Source organism: Vidua chalybeata, chromosome 6 (genome assembly GCF_026979565.1).
Source record: "Vidua chalybeata isolate OUT-0048 chromosome 6, bVidCha1 merged haplotype, whole genome shotgun sequence".
In the NCBI taxonomy this organism is placed as follows: domain Eukaryota; kingdom Metazoa; phylum Chordata; class Aves; order Passeriformes; family Viduidae; genus Vidua; species Vidua chalybeata.
This window is the reverse complement of record NC_071535.1, coordinates 55,548,851-55,567,244: the sequence shown is the minus strand read 5'-3', so window position 1 is coordinate 55,567,244 and position 18,394 is coordinate 55,548,851. Positions and strand designations below refer to the sequence as shown.

The following is an 18,394-nucleotide window of genomic DNA, read 5'->3' as shown; positions in this document are numbered from 1 at the left end:
AGCGTAAAAGTAAATCCACCCTCTGATTTACTTCCTGGCTGGGAGCTGTGCAAAGGAATTCCCCTCCTCTGTTAGTGTTGCCTTCCAGAGGGCTTTTGAGGATTTGCCAGAGCCAGGGAATGGGGACAACACAGTGGAATCATCATCTAGTGGAATCATCATGAAGGAGAGTCAGCATAAAATAGAACCTTAAAGTATCCAAAGTTGGAAGGGACTCACAAAGATCGTGGAGTTGAGCTCCTGGCCCTGCACAGGACATCCCAACAATCCCAGCCTGTGCCTGACAGCATTGTGCAAATGCTCCTAGAGCTCTGTCAGGCTGGTGCTGTGTGCAGCTGGGGAACTCCTGCCTGGGGTGGACGATGAATGATGTGGGGAATCCTCATGGAACAGTTTGGGTAGGAAGGAGCCTTAGAGATCATCTCATTCCATCTCTCCTTCTGCCATGGGCATGGACACACCAGAAACCTTTTGCTTTGAAATCTTTGCTCTTTTGAAAGGAAGCTCAGATAGGGAGAGGCCTGGGTGACACTGGAGGCAAGGAATGTGCTGGGAAGTAGAAAAAGTACATTGGAGGATCATGATCCTCCTGTGCTTGCTTTGGGTGAGACCCCTGTCTGAGTTGTTCTTCCCTGAACAAGAGGTTGCACCATGGAGGGTTTCTGCTTTGCAATGGACAGGAAAAGAGAGGCAGGGAGAGAAAAACCCTCTCAGATGTCAAAGTCTCTCTCTTCTGTTAATTATTAACAGCTCTATTAATCAATACTCCTTAGTTGTTTAACCTCATGTGTGTCTCCAAAGCCTGACTCAGCACCCATAGCTTTCAAACTCACTTCCCTTTTCAGAAGCAGTGGCACGTTGTTTTCCCCTGAATTTAAGGCAGTGAGAAAAGGAGGGACAACTTCCCCCGAGCAAGAGATGTGGCTGCTTCCAGGTCTCTCCCAGGAGAAATGAGGAGATCCTGGCACTGCCAACATAATCCCAACCATTGATGGCACGTGCCTTAGGAAGGGCTCTTGTATGAGACAGGTACTGCCCTCCTCACAGAATGGGATAAAATAAGGAATTGAGCCATTTTGGAGAGTGTTCACCAGAGACAGGCTCTGCAGTTATGCCTGGATGTTGTTTATTCAGCAACTTCTGTGATCAGTTTTACCACAATGGATTAAAAAAAACCATAAATGCAGAGTTAACTTAGGGCTAGTTACAGAATGCCAAAGATCAGTACAGGCTGGACTGTGGCTGAAGCTGCTGTGCAGGGTCGCTGTTCGGCTCCTCCTGAGGGTGGCCAGGTTCAGGATGGAGGTGGTCAAGGCCTTCCTTGGACATTGATGCTGCGGAAGCAGAGGATGGCCCCATTCTGCAGAAGAGCAGCATAACCCCCTGATTTCTGTGCCATTAAATGGTCCAGGCATCTGGTGATGGGAATTTCCATGTTTCAAGCTCTTTTTGGTCACAGGCACCAAAGGAGTTCAGTGGAGTTCACTATTGACCCTGCACTTTAGTCAGAAGGATTTAATTCTGGAATTAAAGAATGTGAGAAATTCCCACTGAAAGGATAAGGGAATGTTGCTGTCCCTCCCCAGCTCTGCAGCCCTACCTGGTGTCCCTTCCCATCCGCTGGGAATGCAGGGCTGACTCTGCTGGACAGAAGGGGAAGGATGCTCTGTGTGATCCCAACCCCTCTCCTGCCATCGAGATGGAAGCAGCCCTGCAGGGATTTGGGAAATCACTGCCATCCCGTGCTGGGTGTGTCCCCGTGGCTTTAAGGTGTCCCCTTCCTTGCAGGCAAGAGGTCCCTGAAGACACCATGAAACTCATCTGCTGAGCCAAAGGAGATGGAGTTCATTCCCAGGGGCCAAGGCCATGAGGGTCATTCCATGGTGAATAGAGCTGGGGAAGAGCACTGAGCCCAGCTGCACTGCTTGGATCCACATGGCTCCAAAAATCACCTAAGACAATGCTCTTGCTCCCTTTACCTGCATGAATACACCACCATGGGGAGGGTGATCCCGTGGATATTGATTAATCAGGGGTCTCAAGGCTCAAGGAAACCTTCAGCCACTCTCCAGGGGTTGTTCAGCAGAGCAGTGGAAAGGATCAACAGGCTCAGACCACTGTGGCCCTGGGGCATCATTTCTACGCGCAGTTTTTTTTTTCTGGTATTCAAAGACCCTCTGGAGGGACAGCCAGAGGGACCCCATGGAGCAGGGCCTCCAGCACCTCCCTGCCAAGAAACAGATGAAGGGTTTGATGCTGCTGTTGATGCAGGCGAGCAGGAAAACCACCTGGGAGGGTACAAACGTGTAGCCGAGCTGCTGCAGGAAATTCCAGAGGCTGAGGAGGAGAGTGAGGAGCACAGTGAAGACAATAATGATGTTGCACCTCTTGGGTTGCTGCTGCTGGGAGCCACACTTGGCATTATTGAGGAGGATTATGCTGGAAACGAGCATGGGTGCAGCCAGGAGGAGCAGGATGACGGTGTGCATGGAGATGAGAGCTGCCAGGCAGTGCCCCTGCTGGTGTGACGGGCACAGGAATGTCACTGGGGGAATGACAGCAAAGAGAGCAAAGAAGGCGCAGTATTGGATGCTATCCACCACCCAAAACAGGCACCGAGGTAGGCTGCAGTGGCAGCAGAGCTTGCAGAAGTCGCACATATCCAGCACAGTACTGCTCATCATCAGCCTGAACAGCCCCCAGCTGAAGGAGATCATTGGGAGCTGGAAAAGGAAGTTCACATATATCAAAGGCATGATAGGAGAGCAGGACATGTACTCCATCAGGAAGAGGAGGGCGAAGATGAATGCAAAGAGGAGGAAGAGGAGGTCAATGACAGACAGGTTAAGGATGCCATAGTTGTAGATTTTCAGGTTGAGGAGGCAGAGGACAGCCCCGTTCCCAGCCAGCCCACAGAGGCAGATGAGCAGTGTCACACTGTGTATGGCCACACTGGTGACATCTGTCTCCCACAGATCATCTCGTTCAGAGGGTGATGGGGGAGGAGGGGACACGGTGCTCACCTCCATGGATGGATGATGGGCAGGCGGTGGGATGTGACCCTGGCTGTGGTCAGAGGGGATGGGGAGTCAGTGCTTGGAGAATCCAGGGATGGACCATGCGGATCCTCAGCAGGTCCCTGCATCGGGAAGGATTCAGTGGGGAGGGGTGCGATGTGCAGGGGAGGAGGGAAGTGGAAATTTTGGAGTGGGAGAGGGAGGTCGGAGGGTGGGTTGTTCAGCAGGGGATGCAGAAGGAAAGTGCAGCACAGTGGATGGATGACATGGGGAGGGCACTGCGGTCACTGGGAGAGGGTGGCAGGAACAGAGCAGCTGCTGGAGGAGAGGAAGGTGGGGTAGGGAGGAAGGAAGACATTCCACTGACCTGTTCCCTGTTGGGCAGCAGCAGGCAAAGGGGTCTGTGCAGATCAGCGGTGCTTCCTGGTACCTCTTGCTCCTTTGGGATCCATGTCCTAAAGTGGCTCCTGCCAGGTCAGTGACATGAAGGAGAAAGTGCTCAGATCACCAGGAGTTCCTCGCTCCCATCCCTCTGTCTCCTCTCTGTGCCCTGTCCTGATATTGTTCCCAAAGGCTCGGTGGACAAATGGGGGAGTGGGTGAGTGAAAAATTGTAACTTTGCCTGCTTCAGAAATTCAGTTCCTCAGAGATATTTATCTTGGTGGGTTTTGGTTTTTTTTTTTTTTCTTCAGAGGAAGTGGCTTTTGTCAGGTGCTCTAAATGAAGATTTTTGTGATTGGCTCCTCTTTCCCTCCTGATGAGAAACCCTCCTTCCCTGCAGAATGGACCATTCTCCAACTGCCGTCCTGCTCCACATAAGTTTCTACTATTCCTTGTTTCTCTTCCCTGAGGGTTCATGGTCCCTCCAGCAGCAGAGGGAGGCTGCTGGTGCTGGTGGCACTGGAATGCTGGCAGTGCTGCCAGTGTAGGTGAGGCAGCTGGGTGCTTCTCAGAAACAATTCCTGTTCCGGAAGGGCTCTGACATCATTGCCAAAATGTGCTCTGGGCTGAGGAAGTACAGCTGAGCTGCTTCCTCCTCCTATCCCCATCCCATCCTCATCCCTGCTCCCCATCCCCATTCCAATCCCCATTCCCGTCCCTATCCCTGCTCTCCATCCTCACCCCATCCTATCACATCCCTTAGGTTTCCCAGATGGAGCCGCTCCCCGACTTGGAGCGTGGCCTGTCAGGCTCTGCTCTCCTCCAGTGGGGAGTTTTGGGATTGCTGGCATCCAGAGCCCCTCCAACCTGCTCCGACCCTCTCCTGACCCCTCTGAAAGCACCTGCAACATCCCAGACCATCCCTGGGGCCCGGTCAGCCCCGAACATCCCCGATCTTCCCCCTCTCCACCTGGGACCTCAGGAAGTGCCTCTGCTCCTCCTGGCTATGGAGTTCTTGGACCAAGGAGACAGGAGGAAAGTCCAGCTCCCCAGGGCACAGCAGGAGAGCATAGGATGATAAACGTGGCTGAAGCCACTTCAGAAACAGATGGCTTGCAGTGGTTTTGGAGCAAGTTCTGTAACAAGAAGCAAAAGCACGTGGCCAAAGCAAAAGTTCAAGGCAAGGTCACCTTTAATATCTCAGCACTCAGTGAATGTGATCACCAGAGCCCCCTGGGAATGATCCTCCAAGACAAGGAAAGGACTTGGAGAAGGAGGCAAATTCATGGAAATGAGTCCTAGGAATGTGATATTTATGCATTTAATAAGAAAGACACTTTAGTAACTCTTTGTGGTTATGACGCAAAAAAACCCTGTTGTAAAGTCTCTCCCCAAGCAGAATTAAGGAGAGATCCTTCTGTGTGTCCTGTGGAGGTAAAGAATTCCTGATTCCTAATTGTTCCCATTGTGTTGGAAAGTTTATTCTGGCTGCTTTCAGTATCACTCCCAAATCCCATCCCATGCCATCCCATCCCATCCCATCCCATCCCATCCCATGCCATCCCATCCCATCCCGTGGCCGCTCCCTGCCTTGAAGTGCTGCCCATTGGGCTCTGCTGCCCTCCAGTCCGGATATTTGGGATGAGCAGCATCCAAAACCTTCCATTCCCAACCTCCTCCAGATCCTACCAGAACCCTCTGACTCTTCTGGACCCTCTGACAACCTCCAGTCCCAACCCAGGGCCGCCTTTTCCGCTACAACAGCCCTGCTCCTGCCCTGCTCCACCTGGGACCATGAGCAGTGTCTCTGCTTCTCCCAGCCATTCCTGCTTTTGTACCTTGAAGTAAACAATTTAGCAAGGAAATAACATGAACTGCATTTAGCTGCAATGGTATCTCATGCCTTAACCTTGCTTCCAGGCCTGACTCACTCAGATGTCTCAGGTACTGGAACACCTGAGAGAGCAGCATCTCCCCCACATTTGCCAGAGCAGATGCACAGGTGTGTGCACACAGAGAGAAAGAGTCAGTGCAAGGTGCCTGTGAGAAATTCCCCTGGGAGGCAGTGAAATGCTCACTGCGGATCCGTTTGCATCTCCTCACTGTGCCAAGGCTTGGGCCTCGAGCGCTGGGGGATCGGCCCAGGAGCCGTCGGCGTTGGGGCATCACCCGAGGGCAGCAGACGGGAGAGATCCCAGCTCGGAGAGGCCCCACTGCCAGGGAGCTTCTGGTCAGCGCTGCTGGGCCCAGGAGAGCTCCAAGGGTCTCCTTTTGGACCGCTGCTTACAGGGCCCCAAGGGATGGGCTTCAGCCACAGCAATGTTTCACCCTGGCCACACTTTGGGCTGGCATCCTTCTGTGAAAGTGTGGGAGCAGGGATGGTGTGGCATTCAGGGAAGTGAAATAATTCCCAAGGCTGTTGATAAAAGCCCAGGGGGTCGTTGGCCAGCAGCAGTTCCTGGGAGCAGAGGGTGTTTCTGATCAGTGCCAGAGGAGCTGAGCCCAGGGGCTGCTCCTCAAGGCTGAGGCCTCCCAAGCACGAATCAGAGCCCATAGTGGCCTGGAAAGGGGGTGGGGGATGCACCAGCACAGGGAGGGTGACACTTTAGATGTTTATTATTCAGGTGACTCAAGGGATCCATCAGCCACTGTCCCAGAGTCTCTCAGCAGTGCAGTGGAAGGGTCAGAGCACTGAGTCCATGTTGGGATCATTGCTGCAAGCAGTGTTTTCATTTGGCTGCTCAAACACCCTGTGGAGCGCCTTCCCTAGGGACTGCATGGAGGAGTGCCTCCTGCAGCTTCCCATGGAGCAGTGTCTCCAGCAGCTCCCCATGGAGCAGTCTCTCTTCCAGCTCCCCACCAAGAAGCAGATGAAGGGTTTGATGCTGCTGGTGATGCAGGTGAGCAGGAAAACCGTGTGGGAGGGCACAACCGTGTAACCGAGCTGCTGCAGGAAAGAGCAGAGACTGAGGGGCAGACTGAGGAGTGCAACGAGGACAATCACGATGTCGAGCCTCTTGTATTGCTGCTGCTGGGAGCTGGGCTTGAAATGAATGAAGAGGATTGTGCTGGAAATGAGCAGGGGTACAGCAACTAGGAAAAGGTTGAGGGCGTACCTGGAGGTGAGAGCCACCTGGCATTGCTCCTGCTCGTGTGACTGGCACAGGGAAGTCACTGTGGGATTGACAGCGGTGACAACAAAGAACAAAGCCCAGAACAGGCCACTCATCACCACCCACCGCAGGTGCTCAGAACGTTGCCCAGTGCAGAAAAACAGGCAGAGGATGGACCTGCACCTCTCGATGCTGATGAACATCAGCTGGTAGAGCCCCATGGTGTAGGTGAACAGTGACAGCTGGGACAGCAAGCTCAGATATATTGGGGGCATTTTAGCAGAGCAGGAAACCTCTGCCAGCAGGAAGAGCAGGGTGGAGGGAACCATGAAGATGAGGAAGAGGAAGTCGATGCTGGCCTGGTTGAATGCCACAAAGTCGGTGATGGAATTAATTTGGAGGAGCCAGAGGAAAGCCCCGTTCCCAACCAGCCCACAGAGGCCGAAGAGCAGCGTCACAAGGTCTGTGGCCACGTTGGAGACATTGGTCTCACACTGACCAGGTCCGTCGGTCGGTGAGGTGGGAGATGGGGACACGGTGCTCACCTCCATGGATGGACGCTGGGCAGGCGGTGGGATGTGGCCCCTGGCTGTGGTCAGAGTGGATGGGGAGTCAGTGCTTGGAGAATCCAGGGATGGACCACGCAGCTCCTCAGCAGCTCCCTGCAGAGGGAAGGATTAAATGGGGATGGGTGAGATGTGCAGGGCAGGAGGGCAGTGGAAATGGTGGGAGAGGGAGTTAAGAGGTTTGGGCTGGTTTGCAGGGGCTTGATAAATAAGAGAGAATAAACATTATCACCTTCCCTGAAATTGCTCAAAGATAAGTGGCCCCTTAAGTAGGGAAAATATAAAAGTCTGTAAAAATGTGGACCCAGGCTGATAATTGTGCCTGGAGCCAAAGGAAAATTTCAAGGCAAGGTCACCTTTAATATCACAGCACTCAGCAAATATGAGCACCGGAGACCCCTTCTGAAGGATCCTCCAAGAGCATCAAAGGACTCCCAGTAGGAAGTGGATGCATGGAAATGAGTTCCAGGAAAATGGTGCTTGTGTACTAGATAAGAAAAATTTTTAATGTCTATGAATGGTTACAGTGGATAAAAATGATGTTGTAAAGTCGCACAACACACATGGAAATAAAGAGAGAATCTTTTGTGTGTCCTGCTGCCTAATACCTCCCTTGCTAACAGCATTAGTTGGTGTTAGGAACTTTATTCTGTCTCATTTTGGTATCACTCCTTATCCCCATCTCTGCCTCACTCCCCCTCCCATCCCATCCCATCCCATCCCATCCCATCCCATCCCATCCCATCCCATCCCATCCCATCCCATCCCATCCCGCTGGTTTCCCAGTTGGAGGCCACTCCCTGGATGCAAGTGTGACCTGTTGGCTCTGCTGCCGTCCAGTGGGAGATTTGGGATTGGTGGCACCCAGACCCCTCCTGGCCCCTCCAGCCCCTGCCTGCCTGATGCCTTGGGGTGGCTTCCCAGAACAGAGGCTAGACAAGGTGAAGAGAATGAAAGTGGGTATTTATCAAAGGCCTTCAAAAGGTACCCCTTGGCAGTCAAAGCCTCTGAGAGGGGCTACACCCAAAATGGACAATGGTCACGAGGTTTTCAGACAGATATAAGTTTGGTCCATTTACAAATCTGGGGTGAATCCCCCAATTACAGCTTCAGGTAATGAAGTAATTTACCCGCAGTTTGCTCCACACCCAATTCACTTTTGTCTATACTTTTTGGGGCCTGAGGCAGTAGAGTGTGCTTGAATTTCAGGCCTAGAGGGATTGTTTTGTCTGACCAAAATGTGAAGACAGTTAACAAATACTTTCCATGGAGTTTAAAGTTATGCACTAATGCAGTACAGGATTTGAAAAACATAAAGGCGAAAATCCTAAGGCATCCAGCCCCCCTCTGACATCCTCTAGAAATTCCCCCCACGCTGCCTTCCCCTCCAGACATCCCTGCTCCTCTCCTGCCCCACACAGGATCCCCAGCAGTGTTTCCACTCCTCCTGGCAATTCCATGCTTCTCCACGCCAATGCACACCAGTGGAGCCATCCCTCTACTGCCTCTTGTTTCTCTCCAAAGGAGGTTGGGGGGCTGGACAGGAGGGATGGAGCTCGGAAGGGGCGTCTGCAGGGGAAACATTGCCCCAAAGCCTTACAGGGCAGCCTGGGGTGAGCAGCCTGTGGGGAGGGACTGGAGCCTCAGACATGGGGCTGGGAGGGATGGGAAGGATGGGAGGTGGGTGGGCTGCATGGGGAGTGGGATGGGAGTTTGGTGTGGGAGGTGTGGGACATGATGGTGCTGGTGGGAGGATGTGGTGGGAAGGTGTCGGATGTGGTGGGACTGGAGAAAAGGTGTGGATGTGGTGGGGCTGGAGAAAAGGTGTGGATGTGGTGGGGCTGGTGATCTCAGTGAAGCCGCAGGGAGCAGGGTGATGCCCCATGGAGCCCATGGTGACAATCACAGGTGTCACCCTGCCCCTGGAAGGGGGTGGCCGTGCTGAGGACCACGGCCTCCTCCTCTCCTTGCTGCTGCACCATCTGAGCCTGCTGAGGGAGCAGCTGAAGGCACTGGAGAAGAAGAATTTCTGAAGGCAGAGAGACCTTTGCGCCTGGCTCACACAATTAAAAATTCAAGATCTCTGGGGAGATCTTTGCTGTGACACTCACGGAGCACTCACAGGGAATGCTGAGCCCCATGGCCATGGTGTCCTGGCGAGCTGTGCCGGTGCCAGCCCAGCTCTGGGCACTGCCGATCGTGGTTGCTCCAGGGAGCACAAGCCATGGGTGTGTCCCCTCTGAAACCAAGAAGTTTAAGTCTAACGGCAAAAGCATTTTAGACTAGTAACACTTTTGAGTCAAAATGGTGAACATTTTGGAAATTTATGTACTATAGACAGGTTCAAAGAAACAACACATTTCAGGAATTTTTTTGCACCATAATATCCAAGATTTTTACAGATACTCCTAAATGGCTCCCAATTTATTATTTCACGGAATGAGTGTTTTGTTTCTTTTAATTACTTCCAAAATATGTTGTCTTTATTAGTTTAGTACATAACCAGGTTTTTTTTTTTTCCAGCTAAAAAATGCTTTATTAAATTTGATGTCATGGTTAGACAATTACCATTGATTAAGTTTTCTGAGGTGTACAAGCCTAGGAAATGGCTCTTTTACTGCCACTGCAATTTATCTCTTGCAATTTATTAGCAAATTCTTCTGGTGTCTATAGGCCTCTGAATTCCTAATTCTCTCAAGATATCATTCTCATTCTATGATGTCCAATTAATTTCTAGTTATTTGTTAACTGTTAAAAAATACTTTATTGAATTTTGTTCTCCTGACTATTGAATAAGTTCTCTAAGGGCTATGGGTCGATAGAGTTTTCTACTGGCACTCAGCCAAGACATAGCTAAATCAAAACCAGCTAAAAAAACACAGTCAAATATGCTCCGACTAATTAAACATAGTTCATTATGAAATTTCGAAACAATCACAAAATTCCTGGCTAACTACCTCTCTGTCCCCTCCCTCCAGTCACATTCCTGGCTGGCAGCAGGAGCCAGAGGAAGCCAGGAAGCGCTGGCAGAGGGAGCAAAAGCAGCTCAGGGTTAATGGTGCTGTTTATTGACATCAGACCGCAGTGGAATACAGGAACCAAGTGCCAGGGGGAATTTTGGGATCACAGCCATGTTGGGAAGGATCCGTTTGGGAAACAGTGCTCTAGGACCCGCGAGGGAGGAGCAAAGCCCTGCTCCAATCTGCTTCCCGCAGAGCATTTCTCACACATAGCCCTTGGCAATGCCCCTGCTGCCTTCTCCTGCAGGAATACGGAGCAGGACAGTGATATCATGGAAATTTAGTAATCTGGTGGCTCAAGGAAACCCTCAGCCATTGCCCCATGGTCCTGCATCGGGGCAGTTGAAGGATTCAACAGGCTCAGCCCCCCGTATCCCTGCTGGCATCATTACTGGGGGCAGTGCTTCCTTCTGGCGCCTCAGAGACCTTCTGGAGACACTCCCTGAGGGACTCCTTGGAGCAGCACCTCCAGCACTTTGTAACTGAGAAGTAGATGAAGGGGTTGATGGTGCTGTGCATGCAGCGAGCAGCAGAACAGCCTGGGGGGACACAGTGGTGTAGCCGAGCTGCTGCAGGAAATTCCAGAGACTGAGGGGAAGAGTGAGGAGCACAGTGAGGAAGACAATGATGTTGAGCCTCTCGAATTGCTGCTGCTGGAAGCTACCCTTGAAATGAATGAAGAGGATTGTGCAGGAAATGACCACGGATGGAGCAAAGACGAGGCAGTTGAGGACGTAGAGGGAGATGAGAGCCCCCAGCAGAGCTTGTGTTCCTGTGACTTGCACAGGGAAGTCACTGCAGAAATGGCAGCGATGACAGTGATGGAAAGGGCGCAGAGCACGGGACTCACCAGCACCCATGAGAGGTGCTGGGGAAGGTGGCAGAAGAGCCCACGTGGGCAGAGGATGGACCTGCACCTCTCGATGCTGATGGCCGTCAGCCACTACAGCCCTAGGCTGTAGAACAGCAGGAAGAGGAGGAAAAGGAAGCTTATATATGCTGGAGACATGATGGTGTTATAAACAAGTTTATAAGTAAATTGTTAAATGTTAGTTACCATGCTTATTAATTGTTACCTGTTAATTACCACGTTTGTTACTCATATTGTTAGCTACCTTACTGCACCATTTTTTTCCGTCGGTGCTTCCCGAAATGGCGCCAGGATAACGTCACAAGCGTATATGTAAATCAGTCCCATCCAACAGAATAACACCCTAGAAAAACGAGCCAACCTCCAGGTCAAGAGACCAAGTGACTTGTCCAGCCTGAGGACTGTCCTACTATTTCAGCAGCATAATTCTAAGCTCTCACCACAACCTAACCAGAACTGGACCAGAGTGAGGACCTTAGACAACAAGCCCAAAAGTGGCTTCCTAGGCACGCCCGTGAGGACGGAAGCCCCAGCTCTGCTATGCAGCAAAGCTGACATCCTCCTCCTCCACGTCGCCAAAGGGAGCAGCGGCGGTGCGCGCGGCCCCTCGGGCCCCCACCCAGAGCTGATTTCATAATAAAGGCATTACAAAGGAGCAAGTCTCTGTGCCCATTCAGTTCAATGGCAGAGCAGGACAAATGCTGCAGCAGGAAGAGCTGAGTGGAGGGGAACCATGAAGATGAGGAAGAGGAAGTTGATGATGACCAGGTCAAGGATGCAGGCAGTGATGGGTTTGATGGTGTCCCTCTGGATGCAGAATCTGAGGACCCAGAGGACAGCTCCATTCCCAGCCAGCCCACAGAGGCAGATGAGCAGTGTCCCACTGCGTATGGCCACATTGGTGACATCTACCTCTCAGAGATTGTCCCCTTCAGTGGGTGAGATGGCAGGGGGGGACATAGTGCTCATCCCCATGGGTGGACGCTGGGCAGGCGGTGGGATGTGGCCCCTGGTTGTTGCCAGGGTAATTCAGGAGTCAGTGCTTGAGAATCCAGGGATGGACCGTGAGCAGCTCCCCGCAGTGGGAAGGATTCAGTGGGGAGGAGTGAGATGTGCAGGGGAGGAGGGTGGTGGGAATGGTGGGGTGGGAGGGTTGGGCTGGTTAGCAGGAGGCTGATAAATAACATAGAGAATAAACATTTTCAGTTCTTCTGAAGTTGTTCAAAAGTAAAGTGGCCAAAATGTAAAAGGATGTGTTATAGATGGATAATGAGATGATTGGCTCTCACAGTTAAGGGATGAATACTGTGTGAATATTAAGAGAAGCTTTATTGATGTATAATTGTGTTATTGTAGTCTGTTGTTTAGCTGTCCCCTGTTGTCTCCATAGTCCCCTTTTCTCCCCTCTGTACTGTTGCCATCAGAGAGCCTGAGTCACCTAGGACAGGTAGAAAGAAGGCCTGTACAAAAGCTTGGTGCTGGGGTGGAGGGGGGAGCAGCATGACAACAGCTGACCTGTCACAGGGACATTCTTTTTTCTTTCAGATTTTTTCATAGAAGAGCACAGAAAAAAGAAAGAGAAAACAATTTCTATTTCTGCTCCTTGTTTAATGCATGTGGAATGTGTTTAGAGAATTGTTTACCTGGGGCGATTGCTTGACTGGATTCTAGTAAGGATTGTTTGAGCCTGATAGCCAATCAGATCCACCTGTGTCTAGACTCTCACAAGAGGGTCACGAGTTGTGAGTTAGATATGGTAGTTAGAACAAGTAGGTTTGTAGTTTTAGTATCCCCTTTAAATAGCCTATTAATGTATTATAGTATAACTATAATAACAAAATCATTCAGCCTTCTGAACTGGAGTCAGACATCATCATTCCTTCCCAGCGGAAGTGGGGAATTTACATTTACAATACTGACCTCAAATCAAGTTGCAGGAAAGCAGGCTCCACCAATAAACAGCAAAGAGGAGCTGACTGACAGACTTTGGGAGGGGCCAGCTTTAGCTGATGCAACCCCCTGGGTATCAAAGGTGAAGCCTCCATCCTGAAGACGAGCCAGCCATGTGGAAGGCAGCCACGAGGGAAGCTCCCAACCTGTTTCTCCTTATTTAGACCTTTTCCTGTATTTTTTGTTAAGGTTTAATAAATCTTTAAACATTTTAAACAGTGGCTGGTTGTTTCTCACAGGATGTAAAGGCTAGCACACAGGGTGACAAACATGGCAGGAAGCAGGACAGAAACAGATGAGGAGACCTGCAGTGGTTTTGGGGCAAGTTCTGGAACAAGAAGCAACAGTGCATGGCCAGAGGAAAAGTTCAAGGCAAAGTCACCTTTAATATGGCAGCAATCAGTGAAAATGACCACCAGAGAGACCCCTCTTCATAAACCTCCAGGACCATAAAAGGACTTCCAGGAGGAGGTGGATGCATGGAAATGAGTTCTAGGAAAATGGTGTTTATGTATTAGATAAGAAAAACTTTTCAATGCCGACATGTGGATATAATGCGTTAATATCCTGTTGTGAATTGTCATCATACACACAATACAAAAAGAGATCCTTCTGTGTCCTGTGCAGGTAAAGAATTCCTGCTTCCTCATGCTTTGCATTGTGTTAGAAAGTTTGTTCAGACCCATTTCAGAATTAGGACACAGACGGGATGCACAGGAGAAGAGAGAGGACATGGGGAGGGCACTGCGGTCACCGGGAGAGGGTGGCAGGAACAGAGCAGCTGCTGGAGGAGAGGAAGGTGGGTTAGGGAGGAAGGAAAACATTCCACTGACCTGTTCCCTGTGGGGCAGCAGCAGGCAAAGGAGTCTGTGCAGATCAGCGGTGCTTCCTGGTACCTCTTGCTCCTTTGGGATCCATGTCCTAAAGTGGCTCTTCCCAGGTCAGTGACATGAAGGAGAAAGTGCCCAGCTCAACAGGAGCTCCCCATTCCCGTCCTGCTGGCTCTCTCTGTTCCCTGTCCTGCCATTGTTTCGCAAGGCTTGGCGGGTGAATCGGAAATTTAATCTTTGGCTACGTCAGAATTTGACTTCCTCTCATTTATTTGTCTTGACTTTTTTTTCCTGTCACAGAGGAAGTGGCTCGACTTGCAGATTTCTTTGAATGGCTCCTGATTTCCCCCTGATAAGAAACAATCTTTCGAATGGGACATTCTCCAAACGCTTTCCCTCTCTCAGCAGGTTTCTACCATTCCTCATTTCCCTACCCTGAGGGGTTGTTGTCCCTCCAGCAGCAGAGAGCTGCTGGTGGCACTGCAATGCTGACAGTGCTGCAAGTGCTCACAGCACTGTGCAAGCATCTGATTGCTTCTCAGAAACAACTCCCATTCTGGGAAGAGGTCTGGGATCCTTGCCAAAAACTTCCCTGGCTCCAAGAAAGCCATCTGAGCTGAGAATTCCCATTTCTGCCATTCCAATGCAGGCTGACACAGCCCAAGGGAAGGACAGCACTCAGTTGTTTGCAGCCTGGTTATCAGCACTTGGAGCCCACCCTAATTACTGCCAATCCCCTTGATGATGCAATGAAAGCTATTAGGGACCAGATTTTGGGCTGCTGTGATCCTCTTTCCAGCCCTTCATTAGGGCTCATCCTCCTCCTCCTCCTCAGACATGGGAGCATTAGTGTTTGTTTTTACCTGACCCCACCCCTCTGGGCAACCTGTGCCAGGGCCTCCCCACCCTCACAGGGAAGGATTTCTTCCCAATATCCAGGCTGAACCCAGCCTCTGTCAGTGGGAAGCCATTCCCCCTTGTCCTGTCGCTCCATGCCCTTGTCCAAAGTCCCTCTCCAACTCTCCTGGAGCCCCATTAGCTCCTGGATCATGAAGTGTTTGCCCTTGAAAGGACTGGCCTGGTGAGGGGATGTGTGATTCCATAGCTGGGGACAGAAACACGGTGTCAGCAGGAAAGAGAGGTGACAGTTCTGGTCCCAGGGCCAGCAGTTTCCCAGAGGAGCATCCCAGATCCCTGTGGCACATGTCAGTCTGGTCAGGAATCATCTCATCTGAGCTTTCTAGGAATTCCTTGGAATTCCCTGTAGGCTGCTGTCTGACTGCCAAGGGAGTGTGGAAGATGACTCAGGGGAAACCTGCAGCTTTCTAAGGATTAAAGCCAAGAGAGCAGCATTGATTTGCCTCTTCTCAGCAGAAATGACATTGCTGAAATCCTAAATCATCCCTCAGCTGTGTGCCTGTGCTCCATCTCAGGCACAGAATTGATTATTGCATGCATCCTCTTGGAAACTGCGTGGTGAAGGTCCAGTGCCACTGAAATTGCTGTATACAAGTGGGAAAACTAGATTTGAACCAGAAATCAAAGTTTCACATGACATTTGTAATGCAGGGTCCTAAGGATCCAGCCCAGGAATGAGACTGGACAAGTTCAGGCTGTTCAAAAGACAAGATTTTGGGATTTGGGTTCCTTTAAAAATGGAAGAAGCTGACATGGAGACAAACTACTTTTGCCATAGGTCTGGTTGCTGAGGCTCTCTCCTGTTCATTTCCTGGACAGAGTCAAGGGCAGATGAGAAGCAGAGCCCTGATCCTGTCCCAGGCTCTGGACTAGTTCCCTGTTTGTGAGAGCCCTGGAGAACACGAGCCAGCACGGAGAACAGGGGGCTGTGGCAGGAGCTGGGACAGAGCCCGCGCCGGACGCTGCTCGGGCTCACCCCGCGGGCTTCGCTGCCCTTTCCCAAATGACCATTCCAGGGAAGCTCCTGAAGATCCCGCCCCAGGGACAGCAGCTTGTGTGTGTGAGGTGATGTGAGTGCACTGCGGTGAAGTTCTCCAGGCTGCGAGAGGAAACAAGGTCAGACTCTTCTCTTTCACCTTAGTCAGTGCCCCCTCATTGGGTGGAACCTGGTTATTAATTCTGGGCAGAGAATTGAGATCTGTAGGGTATTGAAAGCAATAAATACTGTGGGAAAAGGGAGGGAATTTTAAATGAGTGTCCTGCTGATGGAATCCAGCAGCTCAGTGATATCAACTGACACCTGAGAGTGCAGGTCAGACCCATCCCAAAGCCATTTGCTCTCTGATATCTCCATGGGCAATCCTCTCCTTCTCCAGTTGTTTTCCTCCTCCAGTTGTGTCCTGTCCACATCAGGAAGGAGGTGCCTCCCTGGCTTTTGTGCCATGTACACCAGACCAGGCTCCCACATCCTACTTGCCTTCTGTCTTTTCCCTCACCTCTCCCTGTGCTGCTCCACATGGAAGCTGTGGGTGGGAAAAGATGGGAAAAGCCACATTTGGGGGACAACAGCGTTGCTGTGGTGTCTCTGTTTTTCCCCTCTCCAGCTGTGTGAGGGCAAGGAGAAGCAGCAGAGGTGTCACAATGAGCACTTTGTCCCCTGCCATGGAGGGAGCCAGCCCTGCCTGCTGGAACCAGCCCGGTGGGAAGGCATCCAACGGGAGCTGGAATGAGGAGAACCACGACAACTGGACCAAGTGTGACAACAGGCACTGGAGCAAAGTGCCCGTCACGCTGCTGCTGCTGTGCCTGTGTGGAATGGTGGGAACGGGGCTGTGCTCCGGCTCCTTGGCCAACAGCAGTGCCCACCCTCTGATTTACTTCCTGGCTGGGAGCTGTGCAAAGGAATTCCCTTCCTCTGTTAGTGTTGCCTTCCAGAGGGCTTTTGAGGATTTGCCAGAGCCAGGGAATGGGGACAACACAGTGGAATCATCATCAAGTGGAATCATCATGAAGGAGAGTCAGCATAAAATAGAACCTTAAAGTATCCAAAGTTGGAAGGGACTCACAAAGATCGTGGAGTTGAGCTCCTGGCCCTGCACAGGACATCCCAACAATCCCAGCCTGTGCCTGACAGCATTGTGCAAATGCTCCTAGAGCTCTGTCAGGCTGGTGATGTGTGCAGCTGGGGAACTCCTGCCTGGGGTGGACGATGAATGATGTGGGGAATCCTCATGGAACAGTTTGAGTAGGAAGGAACCTTAGAGATCATCTCATTCCATCTCTCCTTCTGCCACCAGAAACCTTTTGCTTTGAAATCTTTGCTCTTTTGAAAGGAAGCTCAGATAGGGAGAGGCCTGGGTGACACTGGAGGCAAGGAATGTGCTGGGAAGTAGAAAAAGTACATTGGAGGATCATGATCCTCCTGTGCTTGCTTTGGGTGAGACCCCTGTCTGAGTTGTTCTTCCCTGAACAAGAGGTTGCACCATGGAGGGTTTCTGCTTTGCAATGGACAGGAAAAGAGAGGCAGGGAGAGAAAAACCCTCTCAGATGTCAAAGTCTCTCTCTTCTGTTAATTATTAACAATTCTGTTAAATACTCCTTAGGTGTTTAACCTCATGTGTGTCTCCAAAGCCTGACTCAGCACCCATGGTTTTCAAACTCACTTCCCATTCCAGAAGCATTGGCATGTTGGTTTCCCGTGGATTTAAGGCAGTGGGAAAAGGAGGGACAACTTCCCCCCGAGCGAGAGATGTGGCTGCTGCCCAGGTCTCTCCCAGGAGAAATGAGGAGATCCTGGCACTGCCAACATCATCCCAACCATTGCAGGCACGTGCCTTAGGAAGGGCTCTGGTATGAGACAGGTACTGCCCTCCTCACAGACAAGGCAGAGGCTTTAGAATGGGATAGAATAAGGAATTGAGCCATTTTGGAGATTGTTCACCAGAGACAGGCTCTGCAGTGAAGCCTAGATGTTTTTTAATCAAGAAATTCTGTGGTCAGTTGTAGCAATTGGAACACAGCGACACGAACCCCCTTACGCATCCAAAGGAGATGACTTCATTGTAAAAACTTGCCCCTTTTTAAGCCTTTAATCTCAACCTGACATAACTGAAACCAACCCAAGGCCGCACAGAACTAACAGAAGACGGGCACCCATTGGCTGCCTCAGCTGCAGTGCTGCTGTCCATGTGTCCTAACACCCAATCACCTTCCTGTTCATACACTGTCCACGTGTTCTAACATCCAATCAGCTTTCTGCTCATGTGCTGTCCACGTGTCCCTCCAGCCAATCACAGTCTCACTCCCAGCTGACTCTCCCCTCAATCCTGACAGCCTCTCAGCCCTCAGGCGACTCCCGCCCGCCCAGCCTGCAGCTGTGCCTTTCCCTCAGGGCCTTCTGCTGAGCACAAGCCTTAGCAACTTTAACAGTTATAACCCCGTGTCCTCCTGAAGAAAATAAACTGGCCAGGAGACCTTGTGCTCCTTTCTTGATAAGGCCTTTATTGAAAGGATAGCTTAAGGGGGTGGGGGTTCGGGGTTCGGGACACCGCTGCCGCCACTCCCGGGTGAGTCAGCGTCCCAGAGGAGGGGCAGACGATTACGGCAGGGTCAGAGTTTTCACCCTCGGAGGATACATCCAAAGACTCCACTTGTGGCTCGTTCTAAGGGGGTTACTTCGTTCGGACCCCTCTGTAGTCATAGCGATTGGCTCCAGGGGTGTTGAAGGC

At 51.2% G+C, this 18,394-nt stretch overlaps 2 protein-coding genes and 1 pseudogene across 7 annotated transcripts; all 3 read right to left on the bottom strand.

Moving 5' to 3' along the window:
* Positions 1 to 1,109: 1,109 nt before the first annotated feature.
* LOC128789177 (uncharacterized) lies at positions 1,110 to 4,359 on the bottom strand. 5 transcript variants are annotated; one of them, XM_053944785.1, is made up of 3 exons: positions 3,385 to 4,359; positions 3,024 to 3,139; positions 1,110 to 2,723 (listed from the first exon to the last, which is right to left on the bottom strand). In XM_053944785.1, the coding sequence occupies exons 2-3, from the start codon at positions 3,027 to 3,029 to the stop codon at positions 2,058 to 2,060; spliced, it is 672 nt and encodes a 223-aa protein (XP_053800760.1). In that variant the 5' UTR covers positions 3,030 to 3,139; positions 3,385 to 4,359; the 3' UTR covers positions 1,110 to 2,057. The 5 variants fall into 5 exon arrangements, with proteins under 5 accessions (XP_053800760.1, XP_053800761.1, XP_053800758.1 ...); XM_053944786.1 differs by lacking the exon at positions 3,024 to 3,139 and having other exon boundaries at positions 3,385 to 3,488; XM_053944783.1 differs by lacking the exons at positions 3,024 to 3,139; positions 3,385 to 4,359 and having other exon boundaries at positions 1,110 to 1,499; positions 1,601 to 3,017.
* A 1,637-nt stretch (positions 4,360 to 5,996) lies between these two features.
* On the bottom strand, positions 5,997 to 14,258 carry LOC128789175 (mas-related G-protein coupled receptor member A1-like). 2 transcript variants are annotated; one of them, XM_053944780.1, is made up of 3 exons: positions 13,752 to 14,258; positions 9,200 to 9,316; positions 5,997 to 7,173 (listed from the first exon to the last, which is right to left on the bottom strand). In XM_053944780.1, the coding sequence occupies exon 3, from the start codon at positions 7,060 to 7,062 to the stop codon at positions 6,082 to 6,084; it is 981 nt and encodes a 326-aa protein (XP_053800755.1). In that variant the 5' UTR covers positions 7,063 to 7,173; positions 9,200 to 9,316; positions 13,752 to 14,258; the 3' UTR covers positions 5,997 to 6,081. The 2 variants fall into 2 exon arrangements, with proteins under 2 accessions (XP_053800755.1, XP_053800754.1); XM_053944779.1 differs by lacking the exon at positions 9,200 to 9,316.
* On the bottom strand, positions 10,029 to 12,161 carry LOC128789705 (mas-related G-protein coupled receptor member H-like; annotated as a pseudogene).
* Positions 14,259 to 18,394: the final 4,136 nt, after the last annotated feature.

What these genes read in the sequence shown, in the direction of transcription:
- LOC128789177 (XM_053944783.1), bottom strand. Translation starts at nt 2,783, where the DNA reads ATGGAGTACATGTCCTGCTCTCCTATCATGCCTTTGATATATGTGAAC.
- LOC128789175 (XM_053944780.1), bottom strand. Translation starts at nt 7,062, where the DNA reads ATGGAGGTGAGCACCGTGTCCCCATCTCCCACCTCACCGACCGACGGA.